General features: G+C 57.0%; 1 protein-coding gene across 1 annotated transcript; it reads left to right on the plus strand.

Annotated features, from left to right (window-relative positions):
- IGSF9 (immunoglobulin superfamily member 9) lies at positions 1-17,311 on the plus strand. The gene is made up of 21 exons (XM_016214666.2): positions 1-90; positions 2,332-2,582; positions 2,785-2,970; positions 7,495-7,647; positions 8,342-8,496; positions 8,698-8,815; positions 10,205-10,346; positions 10,448-10,593; positions 10,686-10,828; positions 12,127-12,267; positions 12,647-12,763; positions 12,972-13,122; positions 13,322-13,445; positions 13,672-13,847; positions 14,087-14,337; positions 14,545-14,629; positions 14,723-14,899; positions 15,081-15,123; positions 15,434-16,294; positions 16,514-16,641; positions 16,850-17,311. The coding sequence occupies exons 2-21, from the start codon at positions 2,525-2,527 to the stop codon at positions 17,029-17,031; spliced, it is 3,537 nt and encodes a 1,178-aa protein (XP_016070152.2). The 5' UTR covers positions 1-90; positions 2,332-2,524; the 3' UTR covers positions 17,032-17,311.
- Positions 17,312-17,801: the final 490 nt, after the last annotated feature.

Raw genomic sequence — 17,801 nt, forward strand, 5'->3', positions numbered from 1 at the left:
CGGGCGACGGGAGGCTCGGGGCTCCGAGCGGGAGGCGGGCCCGCCCCCTATTGTGTCGCGGGTGGAGTGGAGCGGAGCCGCGCGGAGCAGGTGAGGGCGTGGGCGGGCGGAGGGGACGGACCGGAGTGCCGCGGAGCACAGGGAGGGGCGGGAGTCGGGGCGCAGGGGGAGAGAGGTGGGGTTCTCTGGGGCGCCGAGCTGGGGGAGTTCTGGGAAGCGAAGTGGGATTCTTGGTGGGTGGGGGTTCCCCGGGGCCCGGGGAGTTCTGGAGGTAATGCGCGCGCGCGTGCGTGTGCGCGCGTGTAGGGGGCTGGTTCTTGGTGGGTTCCAAGAGCCAGGAGTTCCAGGGGTCCGGGGAAGGCGGGGACAATTTGGGGTGGGCCATCAGAAGTATATTGCGGTCCTGGCCGGGTACTCAGGTGGAGAGAGCGTGGTCCCGATAGACCGAGGTTGCGGTTGGACCCCCGGCCCGGGCACATGCAAGAATCAACCAGTGATGCACACATAAGTGGAACAACAAATGGATGTTTCTCTCTGCCTCCCTCTCTCTCTCTTTCCGTCTTTCTTTTCTCTCCCCTTCTCTGTCTCTTAAAAAAAAATCAATAAAAACATTTAAAGACGTGTATTGCGGGTGGAGGCAGGAGAATTCTAGGGAGGGAAATTCCAGGGAGGAGTCGATGGGAGAAGCCCCGGTGCACAGGTGGGTGGGACTCTGGGGGAGACGGAGGGAGTTGGTGAAAGTGTAGAGGGCCTGATGCAGTTGGAGATCAGGTTCGAAAAATGGGCATTTGCGGGAAGGGGGGCGGGGTGGGTGACTGGAATGGGAATACTGGGCGAATGAAGGAGTGCTGGGTGGGGAAGACCAAACCGGTGAGGAATGCTGGAGGGCGGAGGAGTTGGAACGATTTTAGGAAAAGCAGAGGAATTCTGGAGAAACCTGAGCCAGGAGGTAACTGGGGGTTCTTATACACTTGGGAAAAATTTGTTGGGGAAGTCTGGGAGAGCTGGCTAGAGGGAGTGGGGAGCAAGGGGAATGTTTTCTCTTGAGCTGTCAGGACATGCAGCGCCATTAAATAGAGGCAGGAGTCAGGCTGAGAGACCTGGGGATGTTTTATAGCCAGTGGGAAACTGTGAAGCCAAGAGTGGGGTGGAGGCCCAGAGCAGAGTCCACTTGGATTTGCCTGGCACAAGACAGCCCGGCCCCCACCCTCAGCCACTACTCCATCCCCAGGCCTCACCCTCTGGACTCATGGCTTTTTTGCCTTTTCATGGATCGTGCCCCTAGGGTTGGGGAAGGGAGCGCCTGCAAACTCTGGGCGCTGAGGATATTGGAAGGGAGTGGGTGGCAGGAATTGGGGTGAGGCACTTGGGTCAAGGTGTCTGGTGGAGGGAGGCTGCCTGGCAGCATCATGAAGAGGAAGTGGCACCAGCTGCCAGCCTAGGGACCTGCCCAGACCTGGAGGGTGCTGCCTGCCTCCCCCCCACCCCCCACCAGCTGTTGGGAGAGGCAGTCCCCACTTTCCCAAGTGCCTGGCTCATTTACTGCTAAAGCAGTGTTGGGAGGCTGAGTAGAGAAAGAGGTACTGGTCCCACCTCCCAGGGTTCACAGAGGCCGGGGAAATGGGCCAAGGAATTGTGTGGAGGTCCCCTGGGGATTACTTTCTGGGGGTTCTAATCCATGCTTTGTCCCTGACTGGCTCTGTGCCCCTGAGTGAGGTTTTCTGAGTTTCAAGGTCCTTCTTTGTCGCTAGGGGGATGGAGACAATACTAGTTCTCCCTCCTATCTGCCACCTTTTTATTAGAATCAGGACTAAGAAAAGCGAAGGAAGAGGAGCCTGGACTGTAAGGGTTCTTCATTTTCTATACTTACCTGAAAACATTTTTCTGAGTGCATAGGAACCCCCAGTTCCCTCCTGCTTCCGTTTTTCAAGAACCTTAGTAACCTGAGGTTCCCAAGAATTCCTCTGCGTTTTCTAAGATGTGCTTCTAGCATATCCTGACCTGCCTGGTCTCCCTCTGCCAGTGCCCCATTATTTTCCTGTTGCTCTTAGTCACCAGGGGGTCGGTGTCAAGATCTCCGATCTCCTGAGAGACCTGGGGATGTTTTATAGCCAGTGGGAAACTGTGAAGCCAAGAGTGGGGTGGAGGCCCAGAGCAGAGTCCACTTGGATTTGCCTGGCCCAAGACAGCCCTGCCCCCCACCCTTCCTCCTGCTTACCTACTTTAGCTCCTTTCTTTTCCTTTGCTCTCCTGGCTTTTCTCTGACTATGGGGCTTCTCCTAGCTTCCAATATTGGCCAGCTCTGCATATCACCTTGCATTTGGCGTTTAGATCTGGCAGTGCTCCAGAGAACAGCTTCATCGAGTGTTTCATGAGCCAAGCCCTAACTGTCCAGAAGAGTGGGAGCCGAAACCTGTTACCTGATCAGAAGGATTGACCGGGTTTGCTGGGCTGTGGACATCCCAGGCCCTTCCACCTGGGCCCCTGTGGATAGGGCGGGGCCGGGTGAGCGGGCAGCTGGGCTATGGTTCGGTGCCTCAGTCTGGCCGTCCTCAGCCTGGTCATCAGCCAGGGGGCTGACGGTGAGCTGGACTCAAGAACTCCCTGTTGGTTTGGGGTGGGGGCGTTCCCCAGGGGCCTTCTGTGAGCATGTGAGGGTTCTGGAGAAGTTGAGGGTTCCCTCAACTACTCAGAGTCCTAGGGAGCCCCCTGAGATGCCAATGGGACTTCCTCTCTGAGCTCTGACCTGGGCCCCTCCTGTCTCTCATGCCACCCACCATGCAGGTCAAGGGAAGCCTGAGGTGGTATCGGTGGTGGGCCGGGCTGGGGAGAGTGCCGTACTGGGCTGTGACTTGCCCGCAGCTGGCCAGCCCCCCCTGCACGTCATTGAGTGGCTGCGCTTTGGGTTCCTGCTTCCCATCTTCATCCAGTTTGGCCTCTACTCTCCCCGAGTGGACCCTGATTACGTGGGTAAGACTTAGCCTCAGGTCAGAGGGATCACCAACAAAGGAGGGCTGAGTGGGGGGTCTCCTTAACTGCTCTGTCTCTGCCCTGACTTACCTCCAGCTCCACTGCTTCAATTCTGCTTAATAATCATGACTGTGCTCGTAAGCTGCATTTACACACATGCATGCACAGACACACAGACACAGACACACACACACACACACACACACACACACACATGCTATTTAGAATTCCACGTGATCTGTTCTAAGGGAGATCCTGCAGCCCTGTTTCAAGTATCCAACTTAATTCTCTAATTGCTTTTCTAGATCTCATCATGAAGCTCCCCAGACTCCATCCTATTCTTCCCTGGTCTCCCCATGTGGCCCTGGCTCTGCTATTGGCTCAGTCCCCTGCCCTCTCCCTCCTCCACTGTCTTTATGCTAGTTTAGGGGTTCTAGGCCTGTAGGGCCTGGACTGATGGGGGGCAGCAGGGTGGGTAGGTCTGCAACCTGTCAGCTTTTCCAGTGGGAGCTCAGCCTGAGTCTGAGTACAGAAGAGCATGTGCACAGAGGTGAGCTGGGGAGGACCAGATTCCCAAAGATCAGCGAATGGAAGGGCTGGGCTGGGTTGCTCCAAGTGGCTCCTGCATGGACTTTAAAAGAGTGTGTAGGCCTCCCTGGGCCCCAGCTGGCTCCCTCAAAAGGCTCAGCTTCCTCTTAATCTGAAAGGTCTCAGAGGGCAGTGTGTGGGACGGCCTAAGGTTGGGTCCTTGGTGAACTAAGGAAGGGAAGTCCAAGAAAGGCCGCCTGGGGAGGTCACTGATGGCAGGAGGGGGGCTTTCCCTTTCCCCTTTTTAGTTTGAATCCTGGAGAAGCCCTAGGATTGGCTGAGCTCTCAAAGGGGAGGAGGCTCAGGCAGGTGCTGCCCAAGGGAAGAATTTATTTTCAAACTGGGGGCAGTTGTTGGCAAACAGCCTAGTGGGAGCATATGTGTCTACACAAGCCCCCTGAGAATTGATGAAAGCTGGCTTTGGTTAGGACAAGTGGAGAGAAAGCGGCAGTGCCTACCAGCCCTCCCTCCCTGCCTCTGCCTGAGGGCTGAGGGGTGTGGGCTGCCTGGCTGAGGCTGGGCTGATGCAGGAGAGGCCTGACTAAGGCAGGGGCGGAGAGGAGGGAGAAGGGCTTTTCCTGAGACTCCACCAGGCAGATGAGCAACTCTTCCCTTTCCCTCTGCCCCCTGCCCTGTTTTGAGGCCTGGCTAGCAACTTTGCTACCTCTGGGATTTCTTTTCTGTCAGGGCTGTGAGCAGTAACCCCTGGGGCTGTCTTCCTACCCCTACCCTTTGTGTCCACCCCGCCCCCAGTCTGGTGCTCCTGGTTGGGCCTGGGCTAGTCTGCAGAGTCAGGTCCCTGGGTGGGGTGGGGGTGGGGGGAAGGCCCGTGTCCATTAACTCTTCACTGCCTCCGGGTGCGGAAGGGGCCTCTCATCCTTTGTGTAGGGGACTCCAAACTGCTGTTGCTAGGCAATGGAAGGTAGTGGTTGCTAAAGACTATGCTGTCCTGTCATAAACCCTCTGGGCATGCGATGGGCCATGGCCTGGGACTGTGTGTGGGGCTGGTGCCTGGACTGTGGGAGGAACCAGGAAAATGACTGGAGCTTTAGGGACTAGGAAAGCTCCCAACCACTGAAGATTCTAGAATCAATCTAGCTGAGGAGACTGGATGTTTAGCCTAGTATGAAAGTAGTAGAAAGCCAGCGAAGACTAAATGCTGGGACTAAGCTGGCCACCGTGTGAGGTGCGGCGTAGAGAGTGCCTGTGTGGTGCCAACCGCGGCCGGCATCAGGACAGAGGTGGCCTTAGTCTACTTCACCTTTCCTGGGGTGGGGCTTGGGCCAGTCCTTCTACTCCACCGGACCTGCTTTTGGTTGTTGACTTTGGTGCTATATTTCTTAGTTGCTTCAAGGTGCACCGGACAGCAGAGGGACATGAGCCTCTCTGTCCCGTGTGATGTGAGTCAGTTACCTCACTCCGCTTCAGCCTGTGCCTCTGGTGCTCGCCCCTTACTGCCTTCGTACTCCCAAACCCTCTGCACAGTCACCGCTTCTTGGGCGCCTTCCTACTCCTCTTGCTTCGTAGTTTCTTGGAATGCCTGGGCGCAGTTAGCACCGCTTTTTGGAACCGTGTGTACGTGAGCCTGAGTGTGGGTTCCCTGCCTCCCGGGAGCTTGCAGAGCGAGGGTGCGGCTCCTGTTTCCTTTATATATCCTTGCACGCAGGGAGGTCTCCAGTCCTTCAGGCTCGGGCCCTGGGGGGGGGGGGGGCTCCAGGAGGTGGGCCGAGGATTCAGGCGGACTCAGGATGCCCGCCCTGGTCATCTTCCTGTCCTTCCGTAATGGGTCTAGCAGTCCACATCTCACAGGAAAGTTAGACATGCAGTACGCTTCACTGGATGTTCTGGTGAGCACACATCTGTAACTTACCCACTGGCTACCAGCACCCCAGGGTGAGAACACGCTGAGTCCTCAGCGCTGGGCACCTGGAGCTTTTCATGATCCTGACGCCCGTGTGCAAGTGGCAAGTATGACCACCTGCAAAAGAAGGCCTGGCTTTGTCGCTTACTGGTCCTGTGATTTTGGAAAGAAGCTTGACATGATTCCTTCCTCTATGGTGAAACTTTGGGGAGTATTAAATACAGTAACGGCGCCTAATATTGCACGGCCTGTATTCAGCATTCAGTTTCCCTTCCCTCTTCTGCCTTCTTCGTGGAGCTTGAAGATCCTCACAGTGAAAGGTCACTATCACGTGGCAGTCAGAGGAGGTTGCAGTCTGGTCTGTGGGGTTCCATGGCCAGATGGATTAGGGCTTCTGAGGAATTCCACTGGTGGGTGGAAAGGTGTGATTATGTTAAATATTTACCTGCCAGTCCTAGGCTTATCTGCTAGGTGGGGATTTAAACACCTAGCCCTTTAAGCAGTTCCACCCTTCCTAGAGAATCCACACCCCTGGACTTCATTCTTGGAAGAAAAAGTCCCTGCCCATAAAGCTGGCCTCCACTTGGTCATGCTCTTCTTCCAGATGGCAGCAGGGGCGCCATAGGCTTAGGTTGTAGTTCAGAAAGATACCTGGAGGTAGAATGGAAGCAGGTTGGATGGGGCGAGTGCACAAACAGCGTTAGAGCTTCTAGTGTTAAAGGGCCAGTTTGGGGCACAGTCTGGTTGGTTGCAGTAGGCACAATGCTGAGGGACTTGTGTCTTTTAACCATATGGAAGGCCAAGGCGAGTGGGCAGCTGTGGAATGTAGAGGGGTAGCTGGAGGAGGGAGGCCTTTCAGCAAGCTGTTGGAGTAATGCTGGTGGAAGATGCCCAGGACTAAACTAAGGTGAAGGTGGTAGAGAAAGAACAGATATTTAGGTAGAGTTTGAAAGATCCACTGAACAGGTGGAGGGAGAGGTGATGGAGAGAGAAATAGGTGCTGCCAGGTTTCTGGTAGGGTGACCTGGTGCCTGGTGGTGCTGTTCACTGGTACAGGGTGAGAAAAGGAGATGATATGTTCTCCGGTATGGGCCAGGGCCAGGATTGAATGCAGGCTGCTGATTTCAAATCTTGAGCTCATTTATTTGCTCACCAATCTTTATTTGAGCACCCACTGATGCCAGGCACCATGCTGCCTGCCTTCCCTACGTGATCTCTCCCCTCCACCCCACCCCACCCCACCCCAAGTTCTCTCTCATTTTATAGATGAAGACACTAAAGTTGAGAGAGATTAGTAACTTGCCCAGAGGGTGTACAGCCATTCTTTCCAGATTGTACTGCCAGGGATCCATGAAGCTGTCTGGGATGCAGGGCCGTGAGGGGAACTGCTGAGGGGTTTGGGGGCACCCTTAGCTTAGCCTGGTGGTGTGGTGCAGATGCTGACTGAGGTTAGGAATGCAGTGTCTGCCTGTGCCGGGCTGTGTGGCTTTGTGGAGCTCTGCAGTCAGCTAGGGCCTGGGTGGCCCAGGGTGTGAGGAGGCTGCTGACCTTGCTGCCTAGCCGGGCTGGACTCTGGCCACCCAAAGGCGCTTAAGCCGCTAATAATAGCCGTGAGGGATTAGGAACTTTGAGGGGGTAGGTCTGGGTCTCTGCTCAGGCCCCACACACTGCTGAGCTTCTGGGTACAGAGTCATCTGGCAGGAGGAGTACTCATTGGACCCATATCTCCTCGCCCTACAGAAAGCCTAAGGATGGGCAGATCCTGAAAGAATCCAAGGATACTCAGTGTTGGCCCTTCAACCTGCTCCCCCAACAGTCCTGGAAGCTGTCTACCTCTTTAGTTCTGGGCTTCTCTTTGTCTGGACTAGGTCCCCACAGCTGAGATGCAGGAGTGATTGAGGGGCTGGCTGAGGGATCTGCCTTCAGTGACCCCTCTGCCTCTCTAGACCCTGCTCTATCAGGGTAACTGGGAGAGACTGGGCCTGTTTTTGACCTCCAAGAATGACCAGTGTGACCAGGGGTTTGGGCCTCCCTTGGGGTCCCTGCAGCACCCTGATTCAGGGCTCCTCCTCCAGGGCGAGTCCGACTGCAGAAGGGGGCATCTCTCCAGATCGAGGGGCTCCGGGTGGAAGACCAGGGCTGGTACGAATGCCGCGTGCTCTTCCTGGACCAGCACAGCCCTGAAGACGATTCTGCTAACGGCTCCTGGGTGCACCTCACAGTCAATTGTATGAAGCTGGGAGCAGGATGATGGGACCTCTGGTTGGTGGTGGGGGGGGGGACAGTATGGCAGTTTCACTGTCCCACCCTTGCTGACACCCTTATTTGCTCTCTCACTGTTTGCATTCTGCCCCTCCCGTCCCCACTCCTGCCCTTCAAATCGAAATCCAGTCTGTCTTCTAGGCTCTCTGTTAGGAAATTTCTCTTCCTCTCCCCTGCTCCTGCCTCCCTCTCCAGGAGAGAGTAATGGGTAAGGGGGTGGGGGCTCTTGGACCCTGAGTGAAACAGAGATCACATATATACAGCATCTTTTTTTGTTTTTTTCAAAATAGCTTTTAACCCAATACCACATGAATTCTTTCTCAACCCTGAGAAGGAAGGAGGTCATAATTATTCCCATTTTATAGATGAGGAGTTGGGATGCAGGGAGACTGGGTCATGCTACTGATTAGGGGCAGAGCAGAGTCTAGAACCCTGGCCTCCTGACTCCCAGAACAGTGCTCTTCCAGGGGGCACCTAGCTCTCCCCTGGCTCTGAGCACTCTGGATGGGCTGGTGCAATCCTCATTCAGCAGCAGACTGGGTGACTCTGGGCTGGGGGTTCCTATGATGTTGGGTGGGCTGAGGGCTACAGCCCTGATCTGTCTTCCTGCCCTCCAACTGATAGCTCCTCTAGCAGCCCCTGATGCCTCTTTCTTTGCAGCACCCCCGCAATTCCTGGAGACACCGCCCCAGGTGCTGGAAGTTCAGGAACTGGAGCCCTTGACATTGCGTTGTGTGGCCCAGGGCAGCCCCCAGCCTCATGTGACTTGGAAGCTCCGAGGACAGGACCTTGGCCAGGGCCAGGGCCAGATGCAGGTGAACCCTGATGCTGGACAGGGTGGGCCAGAGTGTGAGGGGCAGGTGGAGGCCCGGGAGCGGGATAGAGCTGGCGGAGGCCGGAGGGGCTTCCCTTTGGTTTCCTGATCCTGGGGTGCTGCCTCCCTCTGCTGGCCAACCCTGGAAATGCAGGGTCTGAGGCCGGCTGGAGGGGGCCTTCCCCCTCAACTCCTACCCTAGGTGCAGAACGGGACGCTGTGGATCCGGCGGGTGGAGCGAGGCAGCTCTGGGATCTACACCTGCCAGGCCTCCAATACCGAGGGCAGCACCACCCACGCCACCCAGCTGCTTGTGCTAGGTGCTCTCTGGGGGGAGGGTCGGGAACTGGGGCACCTGTGTGTGAGGCCTGACTTGTGGCAGGAGGTGCTCATATGCCTGAGTCTGGAGTTTGGAGGAGACTTGAGCCTGAGTACAGGGGCCTGTGGAGAGTGAGGGAGCTCCCAACATAGGCTGTTCCTCTAAAATCAGCATCTTAAATTTTAAAAGGATCGGTAAACAGACAAATAGACACTTAGTGCAAAGTGATGCAGTCTAGTGGACAGAGCATGAGTCATGTGACCTTCTTGACTCCCGGTTTTCCCACCTATATAAAGAGGTTCATATCTACTACCACAAATTCTAGGACTGGGACAAGAATTTAATTAGTGATCCGCACATAGTAATTCCTGGCCAAGACCTTCCCTTTAGAACGAAAGCTGAGAAGTGGAGGCCTGGACTCTGCCTTCATAGAGCCTCTGATTGATGTGGGGAAGCAAGGCCAATTAGGAAGTGTGGTCTGTGCGGTTCTCTGGGAAAGGCAGTGTTGGGAATGGTCAATGGTGAAGTGTTTGGTGTTAGGAAGGCCTGAATGTGAACCTTCCTTTCCCTGCTGACCTTGAGCAAGTCACCTCACAGTGTCTCTGCCTCAGAGCCTTCATTTCATGAAGTGGAGGCAGTAATTCCTACCACAGAGGCGCTCCTGAGGTTAAATGAGATGATGTAGTGTACAGTGCAGTCACCTGCCTGCCTGTTTCTAGGAGCACAGAGAGGGGAGAGAGCAACGGCGGCAGAAGTTAGTGCAGTGGTTCTGTGGCTTGGCCAGGCTCTCAGGAAGAGCATTCCTGGATGGGGGTTCAAAAAGCAGACCTGGGGACAGGCATCAGCCTGGTGTAGGGCGTAGCAAACTGCCCACACTGACCTGACAGAGTTGTTCGTAGGGGTTGGCATATGAAAAAATGGTTGGCCAGGCAGGGAAGGATTGGATCGGGAGGGCTAAGTCAAGAAGCTTGAGCTTCATGTGGTGGGAGACAGCAGCTGTTGTGGGCTCTTGAGCAGAAGTGTTCTGTGGCCAAAGAATAAATGGCCTTTGGGTGCATGGATGGCCATCGGAGTGGGAGAGGTGGGGAGCCTGGGTTCAGGGGTCACTGCAGCATCTGGGGGTAAGGAACTAGGTACCTGCACTAGGGGAGGAGACATAGAGATGATTTAAGGTGTGGCAGACAAGGGGTATAGAGGGTAAATGAGCGGAGAGTTAAACCTGATACCCCCCCCCCACACACACACACACACACACACGAGTTTCTAGGCAGGAGAAACTGGGCAAGTGAGGGTTCTAGAGGGCAGGTCCAGGAAGAACAATGGAAGTAAACTCAGGTTTCTGGGAAGATTGTGGGCTGAGGCCTCTCCCTCCCCTTGTGCTCCCCCACAGGACCCCCAGTCATCGCGGTACCCCCCAAGAACAGCACAGTAAATGCCTCCCAGGATATTTCCTTGACCTGCCAGGCTGAGGCGTACCCTGCTAACCTCACCTATAGCTGGTTCCAGGACAGCGTCAATGTCTTCCACATTAGGTGGGGCTCTGAAGGATGGGGATGGGGGACTGGTGGGCAGTCTTTGAGGAGCCTCCTGGCTGAGCAAGGCCTGGACCCTCCCCACACATGCCATATTGCAGCCGCCTGCAGTCACGAGTGCGGATCCTGGTGGATGGGAGCCTGTGGCTGCAGGCTGTGCAGCCTGAGGATGCTGGCCGCTACACCTGTGTGCCCAGCAACGGCCTCCTGCACCCGCCCTCAGCCTCTGCCTACCTCGCTGTGCTTTGTAAGCCTGACCCCAGCTCCCCTCAAAGCCTGCTCCCCTTCCTTGGGCCAGGCCAAGGTCCTCCTGCACAATTTGCCACCGTTTCCCACCAGACCCAGCCCAGGTGACAGCGATGCCTCCTGAGACACCCCTGCCCATAGGCATGCGAGGGGTGATCCGGTGCCCAGTTCGTGCCAATCCCCCGCTGCTCTTTGTCAGCTGGACCAAGGATGGGAAGGCCCTGCAGCTGGACAAGGTACAGGCTTACAGGCTTGGGGCAGGGGAAGGAAAGTCTCAGGTAGATTGGTTTTTTCCTAGTCAGGGTAGCTGGGGTCTAGTTAGTTCAGTTTAATTTAATCCACTGGCTAAGCATACACTTCTGTCAGGTGCTGTGCAGGGTGCTGCATGCGGAGCAGGAGCAAAGAGACTTCCATGTTTGAAGAGGGCACAGCCTAGGAGCTGGAGGGAGAGCGACAGAGACACTGCCGGAAGGCCAGGGATGGAGGAAGTGCTTTCCTGTTAGGATAGATCAGCTGTGATCTGGGGCTTTTGTGACGGGCCTTGAAGAGTAGACAGACATTCCATGCAGAAACCAGGGCCCAGAGGCAAAATACGATATAATGCATCTATGACATAGTCAATCGTCCAGCATGGTGGGATGGATCAACCTGCATGGATATGAATGGTGCAGAGAAAGCTGGAAAGATAGGCTGGTGCCAAAGGGAAGAACTCTGGATGCCGAGTTAATATTACCTCATTCCAAGGAGATTGGGATCTTCTGTTTGTCTGCAAAGACTATGAATTCCTTGTGGGATAGTATTGCATCTTTTAATCCTAGTGCCCCCAGGGCTTCTGCAGTAATAGTACTCAATAAATTTTTTGTTGAATGTTAAAAAAAAAGTCTAAAGGCAGCTGGAGGCAGTGGAGCTGCTTGAGCAATGGTGTGGTAGCATCGTTGCTGTGAGCAGGAGCTGGGGTGTTGGATGGAATGGGGGAAGTGGGCAAGGGAGAGGGGCTCAGGGGCTGTTAAAGTGGTCCAGCTGAGAGGTTATGTAGCCTGAGTTAGAGAGGAGGACTTGAGGGTGGACGGGCCTCACATCTAGACAAGAGGCCTTCCTAGGAGGACTGACCTGGTGAGTATGTAGACGGGCGTGTGAGGGAGAGTGAGGACTTCGATGTTAGCGAGGACAGTGGGGCCTGTAACACAGAAATAGGGAAGCCAGGGAAAGGATCTGATTTGGGATGGAAGATGCTGAATTTCGTCGTGGGGCGCTGGGAGGACAAATAGATGAGGTCCCAGCAGGCAGGGAGCCCCCACACAGCTCAGCTGCAGGGGGTGCCATTCACACTGGATTCCCTGGCCTTGTGCAGTCCTGGCCTTCACGGCCGCTAGGAGTGGCCCCTCTCTGGGAGAGGGAGATAGAGGCCTGGGATGCAGAGAGGTCGGGCCTCGAGGCTGAGTCGCGGTGTCCTCTGCATAGCTGTGGGCCACTTGTGCCATCTCCTCCTGGTGTGGCTTCTCTTTTTCTCATTGTCGTCTCCTTTTCCCTCCAGTTCCCCGGCTGGTCCCAGGGCACGGAAGGCTCACTGGTCATTGCCCTGGGGAATGAGGATGCCCTGGGAGAATACTCCTGCACCCCCTACAACAGCCTTGGCACTGCAGGGCCCTCCCCAGTGACCCGCGTGCTGCTCAAGGTGAGCCAGCAGCGGTGGGTCAGGTGGCGGAAGATGCACCCTGTGTGGACACCTGGCTGGTAGAGGGGTGGGGGGGGGCTTCCAAGACTGTTTCTTGTGATGGTCACAGCAGCAGCTGTCACATGCCATCCCAGAGTTTTTTTTGCAGAGATGGTGCTACGGAGATGGGACATCAGTCACACAGCACATCCACAGTCAGATACTCTTTCCACCCCCAGTCACTGACCTTGACCCGTACACCTCCAGAGAGGCCTCCACCAGGGAACAGAGACACAGAGCTAGGGAGATAGTGAGAGATGAAACTGAGATGTGAGACTGGGAGCCCCAGAAAGGGGATAGCAGTGTGAGAGAGGCCCTTCCCAATGCCTCTGGCTTGCAGGCCCCCCCAGCTTTTCTAGAACGGCCCAAAGAAGAATATTTCCAAGAAGTAGGGCGGGAGCTACTCATCCCCTGCTCTGCCCGAGGAGACCCTCCTCCTACTGTGTCTTGGGCCAAGGTAAGGCTCCTGAGCCTGCTTTGCCTGTACTCTGCCCAGTACATCCCTTCCTCTCCAAGGCCTTGGTCATTTTGTGGGAAGGAGCATGTGGGAAGGGAAGGGTTCTCGGGCAGGGTGGGAAGGATGCTGGAGCTGCCTGGAGAGAGAAGTGGCGCCCTTGGTGAGGGGTGGCTGCATGTGTCCTCAGGGCTGACCAGTGGTTCTGTAGGTGGGCCGGGGGCTGCAGGGCGAGGCCCCGGTGGACAGCAACAGTAGCCTCATCCTGCGACCATTGACCAAGGAGGCCCATGGGCGCTGGGAGTGCACCGCCAGCAATGCCGTAGCCCAAGTAGCCACCTCCACGAATGTCTATGTGCTGGGTTAGTGGCCGTATAGCTGGCTGGGGCTGCAAGAAACCATGTGGGACAGGAGGCGGGGAATCAGTCTTGGAGGCTCAGATGGGGATGGCGGGTGGGGGACCCCTGGGATGATGAGTGGAGGGTAGAGGCTCTGGGCTCTTCTTGGTTCTTCACATTCCCTCAGGGCCCTGACCATAATCCCTCCATTTCCCCTACCCAGGCACCAGCCCCCACGCTGTCACCAATGTGGCCGTGGTGCCTTTGCCCAAGGGTGCCAATGTCTCCTGGGAGCCTGGCTTTGATGGTGGCTATCTGCAGAGATTCAGTGTGTGGTACACCCCATTGTGAGTGACCTGCATGCCACTCCTCTCTTCCCCACCCTGACTCTCTCTGGCTCTCTGCCCTTTCTTCCACCACTCTGTCCCAGTCCTGTCCCTACTCTGCTGCTTGATTTACAGAGAATCTAAGGTGACCCCGGATAGTGGAGGGGAGGGGACAGCTCAGCTGTCTGGACTCCAAGCTTCCTGATCTTCCTAGTTGGTGAAGTGCCCGTTTCCTCATGTCCTCTAGGGCCAAGCTTTCTGACCGAACCCACCACAATTGGGTGTCCCTGGCAGTGCCCGTGGGGGCTGCTCACATCCTTGTGCCAGGGCTGAAGCCTCACACTCAGTACCAGTTCAGTATCCTAGCTCAGAACAAGCTGGGGAGTGGGCCCTTCAGCGAGATCGTCCTGTCTGCCCCTGAAGGTGAGAGACCTCTCACTCCAGAGCAGCACACAAGGATGGGGAAGGGCCGGCAGGAAAAGCCGGATATGGGAGGGTCTGGGAGGAGGCAGAGGGGCCGGGCAGCTTGGGGTCCAGAGGAACTTGGGGCGGATGATCCAGGCTTGTCTTTAGGGGCTCTGGGAGGGGGGTTGTGGAAGGCCAGGGGAAGTGGGAAGGGCACTGGAAATTCTATTTCTGCCATGCCTATCTGTCCCATTCAGGGCTTCCCACCACACCAGCTGCCCCCACACTTCCCGTGACAGAGATGGTGCCTCCCTTGTCCCCTCCCCGAGGTCTGGTGGCAGTGAGGACACCCCGGGGGGTGCTACTACATTGGGATCCCCCAGAAACGGTCCCTCAGAGACTGGATGGCTATATCCTCGAGGGTCGGCAAGGCTCCCAGAGCTGGGAGGTGCTGGACAGGGCCGTGGCAGGCACAGAAGTGCAGTTGCTGGTGCCTGGCCTCATTAAGGTTAGTGTGTGAAGGTGGACACAGGGGTTCTCCTGTGGTTTTCCGGCCCCAGCTCTCTTCCCCAAACCTGATCTTCTTACCCAGATCTGACCATCTTCCCGACTTCCTACTTCACCCTAACCTCCTAACTGCTGTGTCTTTTCAAATGGGGCTGGGGTGGGTGGTGAGGCCGGGCTCTGACATCCTTCTTGGACTCTCCACCCCCAGGATGTTCTCTATGAGTTTCGCCTTGTGGCCTTGGCCAGTGGCTATGTCAGCAATCCCAGCAACTCGGCCAACATCTCTACTTCTGGTGAGAACCTGGAGGGAGGGCCAAGGCTGGGGCCTGGGGGCTCTGAGCCCACTAAATCTGGACACTGGCCCTCCCTTGTGGCTCCTTGTGCAGGCCTGGAGGTCTACCCATCGCGCACCCAGCTGCCAGGCCTCCTGCCACAGCCCATACTGGCTGGCGTGCTGGGCGGGCTCTGCTTCCTAGGGGTGGCCATCCTTGTGAGCATCCTGGCTGCTTGCCTAACCAGCCGACGCAGGGCTGCCCGCCGCCACCGCAAGCGCCTCCGCCAAGGTAGGACCAGCCCCCAGCAGCGCCTCCTTGGGGGAAAGTCCACCCTCCCTCCATCCTGCACCCAGCCTTGCCTATTCCTGGCCAGATGGGGCTGGGCTCCTGCTGCTGGGTGAGGGTCTGTGCCTGGGGCCCTGGAGAGCCTGGTTTGCCTGTGACACCTCTGGTTCTCCTGCCCTTACAGATCCACCTCTTATCTTCTCTCCGCCCCGGTTGTCAGCTCCACTGTAAGTCCTTTCTCTGGGTTTCCTTCTGCCTTCCCACAGTGTGCCCCTATTCTCTGCTTCCTTTTCTGTGCCTTGGGGTAGGAGTTGTGAGAGGCAGAACAGATGAGAGGGAGGTGAGGATGGGCATGCAGAGCCCCAGCCTGGGGGTGGTACAGTTGTTTGTGCCTCCCTGCACCTCTCCATGTGGGTCCTTGCTCACTTGCTTTCCTAGCTCTGCTCTGTTGTGTACCAAGCCTCTCAATGCCCAACGATGGTTCTTGGGAGGGGGACTGGCCCTTACCACAGACCCTCATCTCCTGTCCTTCCCCAGCTCTGCTCCAGGCTCGGGCAGTCCTGACAGTGTGGCCAAGCTGAAGCTCCAGGCTTCCCCAGCCCCTAGCCTGCGCCAGAGTCTGCTTTGCGAGGAGCCTGCTAGAACCCCCAGCTCCCCTCCAGATCCTCCACCTAGCCAGGGGCCCTTGCCCCTGGAGCCCATTTGCCGGGGACCAGATGGGCGCTTTGTGTTGGGACCCAACGTGGGGACCCCCCAAGAAAGGTCAGGCCCTGAGCAGGCAGACCCTCAGACCCTGGCCCAGCATCAGGCCAGGTCCTATGACTGCAGCAGCAGCAGCCCCAGAGGGGTGCCCCAGCCTCTCTGCATTACAGACATCAGCCCTGTGGGGCCTTCTCCCGCAGCCCCACCCAGTCCCCTGCCAGGTGCAGGACCCCTGCTCCAGTACCTGAGCCTGCCCTTCTTCCGAGAGATGAATGTGGATGGGGATTGGCTCCCTTTTGAGGAGCCTGGTTCTGCTCCACCCCCAGATTACAGGGACATCCAGCCCTGCCCCTCCTCATCTCTCCTTCAGCCCCTGGACTCCCCTCCTGGGTCCCTCAGGGCAGCGCTTCCTGGGGCTGCGGTCAGGGCTGGGGCTGCCCCAGAAGCCCCCTACACAGCGCTGGCTGACTGGACACTGAGGGAACGGCTGCTGTCGAGCCTTCTCCCTGCTGCCCCTCGGGGCAGCCTCACCAGCCAGAGCAGCGGGCGGGGCAGTGCCTCTTTCTTGCGGCCCCCCTCCACAGCCCCCTCAGCAGGAGGCAGCTACCTCAGCCCCGCTCCAGGAGATACCAGCAGCTGGGCCAGTGGCCCTGAGAGGTGGCCCCGCAGGGAGCACGTGGTGACGGTCAGCAAGAGGTAAGGGTAGTCCCTGCCCATCCCTGTCCTGGCCCTAGTCCTGCCCTATCATCTCAGGCTTTCTGCCCACCCCTCTCCTGATTCCTTCTCTGCTCCACTCCCACTTTGGCCTGAGGTCCAGGGATCCTCAGGGGAAACTGAACTCTGGAAGCCCAGGTTCAGGCTTCTCTGGCCACCCTCTACTCCTCCACCCACCCCACACATTTGTCCCTTTTATAGGAGGAACACATCTGTGGATGAGAATTATGAGTGGGACTCAGAATTCCCTGGGGACATGGAATTGCTGGAGACTCTGTACCTGGGCTTAGCTGGCCCTCGACCCGGACCTGAAGCCGAGCCAGAGCCAGGTGGGTGAGCCCTCCAGAAAGGCAGGCACCCTGGCCTTGCCCTTCCATGTTCCCCCACAGCCTTAGGCCCCAGTCTGTTCCTGGGTGCGCTCTGCGCCCCAGGCTCTCTCCTCTTGCTCCCTGAGTTCATCTGACCTGCAGGCCCTGGGGAGCTTCATGGCGCCAATGAACCTCAAGGCTTCCCTCTCATGGTTCTGCCCTCCTGCAGGTGCGAAGCCTCCAGAGGCGGGCTGCCTCCTGAACACTGCCCATGCTCCTGGCCCAGAGGCCCGCTGTGCTGCTCTTCGGGAGGAATTCCTGGCCTTCCGCCGCCGCCGAGATGCCGCTAGGGCCTGGCTACCGGCCTACCGACAGCCAGTCCCCCATCCTGAACAGGCCACTCTACTCTGAATGCCCTACTGTGAGGCAGGGTGAAGGCACCTGGACCCTGCAAAAGAGGCCCCGACAAGACCTAGCTCCGCCTGGGAAACTGCCCCTTTGAGGCCAGGCACAGACCCCGATGGTGGGCTTGGGCGGGCATGGTGTGCGATGTATGTGCTGAGCCCCTAGAGCCTGGGGACTAGAACAGGGATCCTATGTCTGCTGGAGTGTGTGTGTGTGTGTGTGTGTGTGGTGGTAGTGGTGTGGGTGAGGTTTTATACAGGTGAATAAAGAAAGTCTGGAAAATGTTTCTATGTTGTCTGGCTTTGAATCTGAGAGGGAGGAGGGGAAATCTCAAACCATTAAAAGGAGCGCACTCGCCCTAGCTGGTGTGGCTCAGTGGCTAGAGCGGTGGCCAGTGGACTGAAGGGTCCAGGGTTCAGTTCCCACCAAGGGCATGTACCTTGGTTGCAGGCTTGATTCCCGGCCCAGTCTGGGCACGTGCTGAGGCAACCAGTTGGTGTGTCTCTCTCACATCGATGTTTCTCCCCCTCCTCCACTCTCTCTGAAAAGCAACGGAAAAAATATCCTCGAGTGAGGATTTAAAAAAAAAAGAGAGAGCACTTCCTAAATGAATGGAGGTGCATTCAACATCCATTCAGAAAGCATTTATTGAGTGCCTACTCAAGTCAGCTGCTGAAGACCAGCCATCAAGCTAGATGCTGAGAAAAGACAAAGTTCACTCAGTCATGCCTCTGCCCTTGGGGAGATCTTTCTAGTCAGTGAGGCAGACAAGTAAC

The sequence above is a fragment of the Miniopterus natalensis genome, chromosome 19, assembly GCF_054644295.1.
Source record: "Miniopterus natalensis isolate mMinNat1 chromosome 19, mMinNat1.hap1, whole genome shotgun sequence".
Lineage (NCBI taxonomy): Eukaryota > Metazoa > Chordata > Mammalia > Chiroptera > Miniopteridae > Miniopterus > Miniopterus natalensis.

What these genes read in the sequence shown, in the direction of transcription:
- IGSF9 (XM_016214666.2), top strand. Translation starts at nt 2,525, where the DNA reads ATGGTTCGGTGCCTCAGTCTGGCCGTCCTCAGCCTGGTCATCAGCCAG. An exon ending in AGGCCCTGCAGCTGGACAAG is followed by an intron (nt 10,829 to 12,126) that starts GTACAGGCTTAC and finishes TTTTCCCTCCAG; the next exon opens with TTCCCCGGCTGGTCCCAGGG. An exon ending in GGCCAACATCTCTACTTCTG is followed by an intron (nt 14,630 to 14,722) that starts GTGAGAACCTGG and finishes CTCCTTGTGCAG; the next exon opens with GCCTGGAGGTCTACCCATCG.